This window comes from Orycteropus afer, unplaced genomic scaffold, assembly GCF_000298275.1.
Source record: "Orycteropus afer afer isolate SDZICR_OR568_19922 unplaced genomic scaffold, OryAfe1.0 scaffold00986, whole genome shotgun sequence".
Classification (NCBI taxonomy): domain Eukaryota; kingdom Metazoa; phylum Chordata; class Mammalia; order Tubulidentata; family Orycteropodidae; genus Orycteropus; species Orycteropus afer.
Genome location: NW_006922573.1, coordinates 390,545 through 403,275, shown reverse-complemented (window position 1 = coordinate 403,275; position 12,731 = coordinate 390,545). Strand labels below are relative to the sequence as shown.

At 44.7% G+C, this 12,731-nt stretch overlaps 1 protein-coding gene across 1 annotated transcript in view; it reads right to left on the bottom strand.

Annotated features, from left to right (window-relative positions):
- Positions 1-3,700: 3,700 nt before the first annotated feature.
- Positions 3,701-12,731, bottom strand: part of LOC103212489 (protein HIRA) — a 149,156-nt gene continuing 140,125 nt past the window's right edge. Inside the window, exon 25 of the mRNA XM_042783375.1 lies at positions 3,701-3,817. Coding sequence (XP_042639309.1) covers positions 3,701-3,817 — 117 coding nt within the window. The remainder of the gene's footprint in view (positions 3,818-12,731) is intronic.

Genomic DNA, 12,731 nt, shown 5'->3' with positions numbered 1-12,731 from the left:
GAATGGGATTATAACTAACATCCTTGTCTTCTGGAACATCTATGTCAGTTTTTTCTCATTTTGGATTGTATTCCTGCATCTTTGTATGTCTGAAATCTTTGTTTGGATGCTAAATATTGTAGGCTTTACTTTGTGAAAAAAACAAACACACAAAAACCCAGTTGCCTTCAAAGCTGATTCAGACTCATGGTTACCCTCTGTGTTGCGGAAAAGAACTGTGATTCACAAGGTTTTCAATGGCTTTCTCAGTAGATTGTCAGGACTTTCTTTTGAGGCATCTCTTGGTGGATTCAAATTCCCAATCTTGCAATTAGCAGCTGAGCTCATTAACCAATTGCACCACCTAGTGATTCCTCAGGAGCTCTGGTAGTATAGTGCCTAAAGCACTTGACTGCTAACCAGAAGGCTGGCGGTTCAAACTCACCAGCCACTCCTCGGAAGGAAGATGAGGCAATCTACTTCTGTAGTGATACTGCCTAGGAAACCCAAGGAGGGGTCACTATGAGTCGGGTCCGACTCGACGACACCTAACAACATAACATAACGGTGATTCCTTTACTTTGCTGGATGTTGCATATTTCTGTATTCTTATTAAACTTCTTGAACTTTGTTTTACAATGCAGTAAGTTACTTGGAAATAGTCTGATCCTTTTGGATTTGTTAGATGGATCTGAAGCAGTACTCTAATTATATCCCAATACGAAAGCAAGGCTCCCTGAGTAATCTACTCAAAGCCCTGTGAGTTACAAGACTTCTGGTTTGTACAAACAGGTACTCTTCCCAGTCTCGAGTGCTAGGTGTATCCCCCCTAATCCTTTTAGAAGGTTCTTTGACTGGCCTTGGCAGTTTACCCATGTGGTACTTTCCTCAGCACAAGCATCGATCAGTACTTAGCTAAATGCTTGAGGGAGGCCCTCTGCAGATCTCTACGGAGCCTTCTTCTCTCTGGTGTCCTGTCTTATGAACTCTACTTGTCTTGGTTTTTCTAGACTCTCAGCTCCATTTCTTCCAGTACTACACTGGGCTCCTTCCTCAGCTCCCCTCTTTGTCCAAGTAGGAAGCTAGGGCACTTGCAGGGTTCACCTTGTCTGTTTCTCATTATTTTCCCTTGTTGTCTGATATCCAGCATCTTGAAAACATTGTTCTAAATCTGGTTCCTGTTATACCATCTTGGTAGAAGGTGAAGTCCCAAATAATTCTGCTTGTCCTCTTCCCCACTTTTTCAAAGAGTAGTTGTAAAAACACTCATGACTGTCCAAGTTTCCCTGAAGGGAGAATTTTCGCAGTACTAGGGCTTTGTCTATATGATTCTAGTCCTTACAACCAGATGGAGATTTTCTTACCCATCTCCATTTGGCAGCTGAACAAACTGAGGTCCAGTTGTTTGCTGGTTTGGACCTCAGACAAACTCATTGCTCCCAAGGCTATGTGCATCCTGTGGATTTACAGTTTTCAAGGCCTTGCTGTAGAATTCCCAGGGGAACTTCCTGACCTGCATGGAGAGTCACTGGCTCCTCTCTCTTTTTTTTTTTTATTAGGATTTGGGTGAAGATTTACAGAGTAAATTCACTTTTCATACAGCAGTTCACATATACTTTGTCTCATGTCATTGACCAAAATTTACAATGCAGCAGCTCCCCTCCCACTTCCTCCCCATAGTTACCTCCTCCCAGTGTCCATCCCTTCATACTCTTCGAGAGGCCCATTTTCTGCCAACCCTGTATATGATCTTGGATACACTCTCCATTTAGACATACATAATTGTTTAGCTTGTTCACCCATCTATCCGTCCCTATACCCATATTTGCTTTCATTAACAACTCAGTATTGTATTTACAAAGGGGTTCATATTTGTTGTTTGTACTGCCCATGTAACTCTCTCTGTCTTTCTCATCCTCAATGCTGCCATATTGGTCACTCACATTTGGTACATTGCCCTTCTCTTCACCCAAATCAATATTTATCTCTATCTATCTAACAGCATTCCCTCCCCTTCCCTCCCACCCCTGGTAACCAACAAAGAAAATGTCCTCCAATATATAAACATTTCCTTAACTTTTACAATAACGGACTAATACAATATTTGTCCTTTTGTGACTGACTTATTTCGCTCAGCATAATGTCCTCCAAGTTCATCCACGTTATGCGGTGTTCTGCAGATTCTACATTATTCTTTAGCGTTGCATAGTATTCCATTGTGTGAATGTAACTGGCTCCTCTCTTCTTAAAGAGAAGTTCACACTCGTGGCCTGTTGTTTGAGGTGTCTGTGCCCACGTGCACTCTGTGTACTGGCTTTGTATGGCAGGGCGGTTGGGGAACGTGTGCACCCACATTGAATCCAGCCACTCCACATCCTAGTGAGACATACAGTGGATGGTCACTAGGTAGGGAAGCTATCAGAGAGGGTTATCAGTGGCCAGTCATTTAGGCCTTCTGATTCCAAGGCAGAGCCCTTCCCCAGACTCAAGATCCCACACAGCGGACAGGGAGGCCACGATGAGGTTCTAGGATCAGTGGGGGCATAAGCTCAGTCCACAAGGTGCTTGTTGATTCCAAGTGTGTATGCAACTGATGTCCTTATGGGACAGTGGCCAAACAGCCCCACCCGGGAAACCACTCAAAAGGCACCAGTGTGGGCTGAGTAGGCTGCATGATCAGGGACCATCACACGCATGATCACACGTGATGACACATGTGAGGGGTATGCCTGCCAGCCCAGCTCAACCTGATGTTCTGCACCACCATGCCAGTGACTTCCACACTGCAAACTATATTTTGCATGGAGAGGCCATGGGGACTAGACAGCATCAAAGATGCCTTCCAGTGCCAATGTTCCATTGCTGCCTGCTTCAGGAGATGGGGATCTGTGGTGGAGGGAAGACTGTGGGAAGGAAGGCACAAGGAAAAGGCAGGGGAGCCGGAATGTTTGGTATCCAATGCGTGTTCATTTATTTTACACTTACAAAAGAAATCGCCCCACCCCTCTGCCCCATCCCCCAAAACCATTCTCTTTTTACAAACATTTAAAAATTAAAACCAAATGAAGATAGACAAGTTAATTTCAGTACAATTATTTTTCAATGTAGCTGTCATAATTAGAGTTTAAATTTCCTATAAGTGACCAATGTCCAAGTGACTTATAGGGAAACCCTGATTATTGGCCAAAAGGAAAATTCCATATTACAAGTTAGCAAATTCTAGTACAAAAATAGTCCATGTGTTGGAACAGTCTTTCCTTTTACATAGGTCTCACTCAGCTCAGTCTACTGACTGCCTGATACATTAATGTTTCAGGGTTCCCTCTGTCACAAATGGCTCATTCATCATAGCTGAAGCAGCACAGTGCCTGCAGTGGCAGGAGCTAGTGTCCACCTCGGGGCCGTGCTAGAGACGGCAGGCTTGGGAACGCCACCCTGATCCCAAGGCAGCAGGACAGAACCCTGGCCCCAGCTCCGCACAGGGGTCCTGGAGAGAGTGCCGGGTTGCAGGCAGAGTAGCCTCCTGGTGAGGGAGCACACGGCCCGGGACACGGGGGATGTGAGCCCGGGAGGCCGGGCCAGCGCTGGTGCAGGGCCTCCCACCTCCTGCCAGTGTCTCCTGCTCCTCCCGTAGCCGGAGCAGATGAGGGGCGGCCCTGGGTGCAGTCGGCGGCCAGCCTGCGGTCGGGCCTTCGCGGCAGCTGGGGCAGACCGAGGCAGGCTACTTGTCCCTCAGGAGGTCGAGCTGCTCCTGGCACTCGGTGAAGAGCCGCTGGAAGCGCAGGTTCTGCCCGATGACCGGCAGCAGCTCCTTCAGGAGCTCCCTCTTGCGCAGACCCTGTCGACGAGGAGCAACACCTGAGCCCAGGGGACGGTGGCGAGATACACCCGGGGGGGACTTGTGTCTACTCGTCTGACCCCCGGCCAATCTCTGGAGAAGCCACAGACGGAGGCAAACAATGCCTCTGCACCCCACGAAATGCTGGAGGAGCCGAGCATGGCGTATTCGTGGCACGGATGTGAGGCTGGAGCGCACAGACATGGATGGGAGGGGCTGGGCTGCTGCCTGTGGGGGATGGGGCGAGGCCTGGGCTGGTGCAGTATGTGTGCATGGGGTGGCACAATGCAAGCATTAACTAGAGAAAACCGGAGGGACTTCTTCTCCTTCGTCTCCTCTAAGTCTTTGGCTCAGTTTCTGGTGCCCTTCTCCCTGCCCTGGTCAGCAGCCACAGCTGCTTGGCTTTCCAAGGAGGAAGGAGTGGAACGGTGGCTGAAGGACAGAAGGAAGGTCAGCTCGGAGGGGCTGCCCCCTCACGCTGCTGCTCTCTAGGTGCTGGGGGTCAAGCCCAGAGCTGAGGAGGTGCCTCGGGGGCAGAGACTGGCTTTAGTTTTACAGCCCTGGGGCGCTATGCCCTTGGCCCTTGCCCGTGCCTCCTCCACACCGGGGCACACTGGCACCAGGTCTGCCTTGGGCCTTCTGCCACATGCACTGCCAGGCAGACTGGACGTCACTACTCTGGCCAAAAGAGCAGACCTCAAAGGAAACCACCAACAGGCTGTTTTGGGAGGTAAATAAACAATCTTTACCTCCCCAAACAGAGGCGTTGGAAGAGAAGGCTCAAGAATTTAAAAGAAGTGTGATGGATATACTTATAACAAGACTAGAAAGCATAGAAAAAGAACCAAATGTAGATATTAGGTTTGAGAAATAAAGTAGTTGATGTAAGAGACACAGGAGAGGCGATGAGCAGGAGAACGAACGCTGCTGAAAACCCATGAGAGGAGAAGCAGGGAGAGGGGCAGCTGCCGCGGCGGAGGGCGGAGAGGAAGGACAGGAAGGAAATGGAGGGCAGCAGATGTGCCCGCCATGCACAACAGAGTCCCCCGGGAGAACCAGGGAGAGGGGCAGCTGCCGCAGCATAGGGCAGAGGGGAGGACAGGGAAGGAGAGAGAGGGCAGCACGTGCCCGCCATGCACAACAGAGTCCCTGGGAGAGGACACCACTGAACAAATAATATAGGTAAAAACCCACCGCCGTCAGGGCGATTCTGACTCACAGTGACTGCATAAGGTTTCCACGGTTATAAATCTTTACAGAAGCAGACTGTCTCATTTTTCTCCCACAGAGTGGCCGGTGGGTTCAAACCACTGACATTTTGTTAGCAGCCAAATGTATTAACCACAGTACCACCAGAGCTTCCTAATTTAGTTAAATTTCATATAATTAAAGAAAAGTGAATGGCTTTAGATTGAAAGTTCTTATAGAGTACTAATCAAGTAAGGTATGAAAAGACTTAACATCTAAATACATCAGAATAAAATATGCAGAATTTGAGGAAATGAAAGAAAGAAAAATGTCTACAAGTTTCTAAAGAGCATATCACCTACAAAGGAAAAGGGACCAAGATTTACAATAAAGCAATGTTTTTATGTATGGGGGGGGCTACAAAAAAACAAGGGCATTTGGAAGCAATCAGCCCTATTACATGATGGCCCTCAAGACGAGAACTAGATGGTGCCCGGCTACCAATGCCCACCACTTGGGAAAGGGTCGAATCTGGACATCCTGGAGAGAGTGGGGGGGAAACGTGAAACAAATCCAAACACTCAATAATGACCAGAATTACTGGTCGGATGGAGTCTGATGAGAACCCCAATACTGTGGTCCTGGAATACGTTCTGTGCCTGGAATAAAACTCACTCCCAGGGGCTGGCTCTCAGCCCAATAGTTAACAAGATGTACCCGCAGACCACTCAACCCAGGATGACGCATCTACACACTCTATGGAAATACCTCCCTCAGAGCAATAGACCACGGGGCATCAGAGGGGCAACCTTCACACGGAGGAAATGCAGGACACACAGGAGCATGAACGTGAGGGGCACAGGGGGAGGGCTACTGGGCAGGGAGGGGAGGAGGCTGGGTTCGGGCTGGCGATGGTGAATGGGGAGTGCAACTAAATGTACACGTAATGTTGAATGTAAAACAAACGCTTAAAAAAAATGATGTCACCAAGAAACACTTATATACGGACAAGAAAGGCTGAAAATAGAAGCCTGGAAAAAGATATGCTAGCAAATACTCCATGAAAGAAAGCTAGTATGGTTTTACTATTATCACAGACAATAGACTTTCAGATTAGGGAAAGAGAGTCAGAGAGGTATGAAGCCATCCTCACAGGAGAGATCCGAATGCACAATCACTGATGAGGCAGGAAGGCAAAGATCTGCAGGCTCAGGTGACGCCAACCCAGCTCTGAGGAGACGCGACCTGGCGGACGCGCCCGGAGCAAGGCTCGCGGAGTCGGAGAAGGAGCACGTTCTGCTCCAGTACACACGGAACACACCCAGCTGGGAAGGTGCAGCCGAGAGGGCCCGGCCTGCAAAGGCTCAACGCTGACTTCAAACTGTCCTCTACAGAAAAGAACGGCCCTTCCCGATACAGATCATTTTCTCTGACCAGACCCAAGTGAGGAAAAATCATGAGCTGCAGGAGGGAATTCATTCTTTTAAATTAAAAACAACTTATAAATGAACGGTAACAAAAATAGTAAATGCATTAAAACTGGTGTGATGCAGCAAAGGCAGGGCTTTGAGAGGCAGCCATAAAATACCTGAAGTGAGACAACATGAAACCAATCGAACACATCAGAGAACAAAAGATACCAGAGATTTTTTTTTTTTAAAAAGAACAAAAGATAACAGTTGGAATCAATGAAGTAGAAAACAAAGATTCAACAGAGAAGAGGAATAAAGACAAAAGTCATTCTTTGAAAAGATTAAAAGACAAATAACTCTTTGGCAAGATTAATCAAGAAAACTTTAGAAGGAAGCTTAAAGAAATAATACAAGGACTAAACACAGGGACATAACTACAGATGTAGGGGAGATATGAGTATTGCCAACAACATATTTGAACACTTGAAGAAAATGGACAAATTCCTAGAAAAACAGTATTATTAATCAAAACTGACTCGAAATAGGAAAGTAAGAACTTAAACCTCAGCACAAAGAAAACATCACAGGCAACAGGTTTTTAACTGACTTCAAAGAATTGCCGAAGACTTTGCCAGTATTGTACAACTCAGAGAACAAGAAAATTAGGACTATGCCCAGCTCATTCTATGATGCAAATGAAATCTTGATTCTCAAGGCCAGCATGAGAGTGGAAAATTCTGGGCCTATGTCATCCATTAAATGAGATGTATAAATCCTCATAAATTATTAGCAATAAAGTCTAAGAATGAATACAAGATGGTACCATGGACTGCTGAAAGAACTAACAGATCTGTCCTGGAGGAAGTGCAGCCAGAATGCTCCTTGGAAGCAAGAATGGCCAGACTTCGTCTCACCTATTTTGGTCATGTTGTAAGAAGGGACCATTCCCTGGAGAAGGATGTCATGCTTGGTAGGGTGGAGGGTCGACGAAAGAGGGGGAGGCCTACAACGAGATGGATTGATACGGTGGCTGTGATGATGGGCTCGAGTATAGCAGGGATTGTGGGGCTGGCGCGGGATCGGGCAGTGTTTCGTTCTGCTGTGCATGGGGTTGCTATGAGTCGGAAATGACTCGATGGCACTTAACAACAACAACAACAACAACAACAACTGGTAGCGTAGTGCCTAAGGCACTTGACTGCTAACCAGAAGGCTGGTGGTTCAAACCCACCAGCCACTCCTCAGAAGGAAGATGGGGCAATCTACTTCCGCAGTGATACTGCCTTGGAAACCCAATGAGGGGTCGCTATGAGTCGGGTCCGACTTGACGGCACATAACAACAATAATTATGACCCAGCTAGGTTTATTCCAGGAAAGGAAAGAGAGTTTAATATTAGAAAATTTATAATTTACCATATTGATAGGTTTCAATATTATACTGAGGTTAACAAGCACAATAAAACATGGAGGAAAAAAGGCATGGAAATTGGAAAATAGGAAAGAAAATTATTTTCTACAGATGACAACTGTTTATTCTACACAGAAACCACAACAATGACAAATAAATAAAAATACATAGAAACAACTAAAACCAGAGCCAAAGACTATTATGCCAAAGTCAAATGCATTTTTATATAGTAGCAGTAAATAATTAGAAATCAAAAGCATTCAAAATAAACACAATTATAAAATCTACCTCTGTAGTGATATTGCATCAGAAACCCAAGGAGGGGTCATTATGAGTCAGATCTGACTCGATGGCAGTGGGTTTTTAAGAATAAATCTAACAAAAGTTGTACATAAAACTGTGTAGTGAAAATTGTAACACTTCACTGAAAGGCATTAAAGAAAAATTAACAGAGGAAAAAATGCACTATGGTAAAGATGCTAATATTTTCTAAATAGCACTAAATGCATCTCTGATGCCCAACAGCGTTTTCAATGGACCTTGACACATTAATGCTAAAATTGATATGGAGGAATAAAAAGCCAACAGATAAGATATTCTGTAACTTATCAAATACATAGGTTTTTTGTTATTCAAGTAGGAATAATAGAGATACAGCTGATAAACAGACCCACTTTGATAAATGAGAGAAAAGGCAAGGCAGGTAAGGTGTAGAAAAGAGGGGGCTATGCTATACACAATAAATTTCCCACTGCCATCGAACTGAGAGCAAGCCTGCAGGACAGAGTAGAAGCCCTCTACTCCATAAGGTTTCCAAGGCTCTAAATATTTACAGAAGCAGACTGCCACATCTTTCTCCTATAGAGCAGCTGGTGGGTTTGAACTGCCAAACTTCTGGTTAGCAGTTGAGTGCTTAACTGATAAGGCAGGGTCACTGTAAGTGGGAATTGACTTGATTGCAATGGGTTTGGCGTTTTTTTTTTTTAAATTCAATAAAAAAATAAGAGGCCATTCAAAAAATGTCTTGGAAGAAATTTGTTGTTGTTGTTATGTGCCGTCGAGTCAGCCCTGACTCATAGCGACCCCTCCTTGGGTTTCCGAGGCAGTGTCACTACGGAAATAGGATTGCCCAACCTTCCTTCCAAAGAGTGGCTGGTGGGTTTGAACCGCCAGCCTTCTGGTTAGCAGTCAAGTGCTTTAGCCACTATGCTACCAGAGCTCCTAGGAAGCTCCTTGGAAGAAATAGAGCCAGAATATTTCTTAGAAGGGAGGGTGGAGAGCCTTCACCTCTCGATACTTTGGACCAGCCCCTAGAGAAAGGGATCATGCTTGGTAAACCAGAAGGTCAGTGAAAAAGAGGAAGACCTTCACAGAGATAGATTGACCCGGTGGCTGCAGCAATGGGCTCAAACATGAAAATGGCTGTGAGGACAACGCAGCATAAGGCAGTGTTTCATTCTGTTGTGCACAGGGTTGCTGTGAGTTGGAACTTACTTGATGGCACCTAACAACAACATTCACTAAATAGGAGATCCTGGGAGGTGCAAATGGTTAACCACTTGGCTGCTAACTGCAAGGCTGGAGCTTGCATCCATCCAGAGGTGCCCTGGAGGAAAGGTCTGGAGATCTGCTTCTGCCAAACCAACCACTGAAGACCCTACCTAGCAGACATGGGGATCACCATGAAACATAGTCACCTCAATGGCAAACTGGTGGGTTAATTAATTCACATGACCTCACAGTGATTAAGGACTTAAATGTTGAAAACATTAAAAAATATGAATGACAAAATGTTTAAAAGCTCTGATTTTAAAAGCAGACATAATAAAAAACATAGTTTGAGACATATAACGTGTAAAAGGTCTAACAATGGTAACAGAAAGGCTGGGAGAGGGGACATGGGAATATGCCATTAAACGATTTTCATACAAACCTGAAGGGAGACTGTGGTAGTTAGAAGCATGTATTACATGCTCTATAGCAGCACTCCCTACCCCGAAAAACACACACACACATACATGAAAACCCAAATAACATAAAGCAGTGTAGCTAATAAGTCAACCAGGGAGATAAGACAGAATCCTTGAAAACAATGAATCATTCAAAAGATGCCAGAAAAAGAGGAGAAACAGAAAGACAAAATGGTAGATTTCAACTCAAGCATATTAATAATCAATAAATGTCTAAACACTGATTAAAGGCATATAATGTCAGATTAGATTAAAATGCAATAACCAATTATATGCTGCCTGCAAGAAACTCATTCTATATATAAAATGTAAGTTAAAGAAAGAAAGAAAAGCAAATGCACTGCCATCAAGTCAATTCTGACTCATAGCAACCCCCACTGAGTTTCTGAGGCAGCAAATCTTTATGGAAGTAGATTGCCTCATCTTCCTTCCATGGAGTGGTTGAACCGCCAACCTTACAGTTAGCAGTCAAATGCCTTAGGCACTATGCCACCAGAGCTCCTTAAAAATGTAAGTACATTAAAAGTAAAAGGATAGAAGAAGACACCATACTAACACTAATCTAAAGAAAACTGAAGTGGTAACACTAATATTACACAACATAGATATAAGATCAAAATGTATTCCCAAGGATGAAGCCCATTATATAAGGCAGAGGGGTCAATTCCTCAAAAGCACCCAAGAACCCTAAATCATTATGCAAACAGTAACAGGCTTAAAAACACTGGAAGCAAAGACTGATGGAACTGGAAGGGGACATGTACAATATCATAGTTCAGTTGGATATTTCAACACCCCACTCTCAATAATTAATAAGAGCAAGTATATAAAACTTTGTGGAAGGAAGATAGGGCTCTACTTCCGTAGTGACACTGCCTTGGAAACCCAAGGAGGGTTGCCATGAGTTGGGTCCGACTCGACAGCACATAACAACAACATCAATAAACTTGATCTAATTGACACTTATAGAACCTTCCACTGAACAACAGCAGAATAGATATTTTCAAGTACACAGAGAACATTTAACAAGATAGATCATATTCTGGGCCAAAAGACATATCTCAATAAATGTAAAAGGATTCAAACCATGCAAAGTCATGTTTTCTGACCATAATGGAAATAAAATAGAAATCACAATGGAGAGAACTCTGAAAAAGCCCCACATGTTTGGAAATAACATACTTTTTTTGTGTGTGTGATTTGGGTGGAAGTTTACAGAGCAAATTCACTTTCCATACAGCAGTTCACATACACTTTGTCTCATGACATTGACTACAATTTACCCCACTGCTACAGCTCCCTTCTCACTTCCTCCCAATAGTTACCTCTTCCCAGTGTCCATCCCTCCATGCACTCCTGCGCCCTAAGCTGTCTCCCTGTGCATGAACAGCCCTTCTTTCTCCCATGATTGTTCTCTCCAAGGAGTGTATCTACCTCAGGTAAATGTTTAACTCATATGCCTGTCTTTTGTTTTGGCTGGAAGCCACAGGTGTGGGTTCAATTCCAGACCTGAAGGGCAGCTAGGGGCTATAGTCTCAGTGTTTGCACCAGGCTCTATCAAACCAGGAAACCTGGTCCTCCTTTTTTTGTTCCCCCAAATGATTTTTGAGTTTTGTTCCACATTGTTCTCCCTCTCTATCTAGGATCTCCTACACAGACCCCCCTCCCACTGGTTGACAGTGGTAGCCGGGCACCATCTAGTTCTTCTGGTCTCATAGTTGTATAGGCTGCGGATTGCATGGTGTACCAGTTGCTAGGACTAATTGTTTCCATGAATCTTTGGTTTTCTTCATTCTTCTTGGTTCTGGACGAGGAGAGACCAACCCATTGTTGCATCTAGATGACTGCTTGGGAAGCTTTTGCTTTTAAGGTCCCGGTCGCTAGTTGCCAAAGTAGAAGGTGGAACAATGTTTTGTGCAGTATGTTATGCCAAATGAGCTTGATGTCCCCTGAGACTATGGTCCTGAGCCCACAGGTTCAACTACTTGGTCCCTCTGGGTAGCTTGCTGTGACCAAGAAGTGGCTACAACCTTGTTCCTTGTCAGCTCAACTATACCTGGGAATTTTTACAGAACATGCAAATACACTTGTAAGACTATTGTCTGCAAACCCTGTACATGGACTTGGGTACAACCCCCACTTCACAGACATACCAAATTGTTCAGCCTGTCAACCCATCTATCTATTCATATACCCATGTTTGCCTTCACTGATGGAAATAACTAACACACTTTTAAATAACCCATGGGTTAAGGAATAAACAAAAAGAGAAATCAGAGAACATTTGGAACAGAATGAAAATAAAACACATTAAAGTCTATAGCAAAAACCAGCAGCCTAGCAGCCACTGGAGAGGGCAGAACAAGCTTGGAGTTTCCACCAAGCCCCATTCTCTATGCCAACTTCCTGGTCAGTCACTGTGAAGAGCAGTTTGTTGAAAACACTCAGCAGCAATTGTTTAACATCATAGATGTCTGAGGCAATGGAACAAAAAAAGCTGCTGACATAAAACCTTAAAAGGCAAAGCCGGGGAATGAGATGTCTAAGGCAGCTTTGAAAAGTTTCATTTCCATATTCCCGGGAACCTAGAAGGCTATGCGCATCGCAGGGCTGTATGCATCCCCAGGAAAGACATGGAAAAGCCCTAATGTCTCCCTTCCGGCTGATTGTGAGGCTCTGCACAAGCAGTGAGGACTAAGGCAGGGTTGTAAACTGCTTGCTGGATCAGGGGAAACATGACCCAACATGCACACAGAGACTCTTTGGTTGGGAGACCTGTTGGTTCAAGGCATTTAAGGACATCTTTGTAAAATCATTAGCTACCTATGAAACTAATGCAGCAGTAACTCCAGTGGCCACATATGACAAAGCACAGACTTCACAGAATTGAAGAATGATAAACAAGCAGCAGGAACAATAAAAACAAACCTTGGGA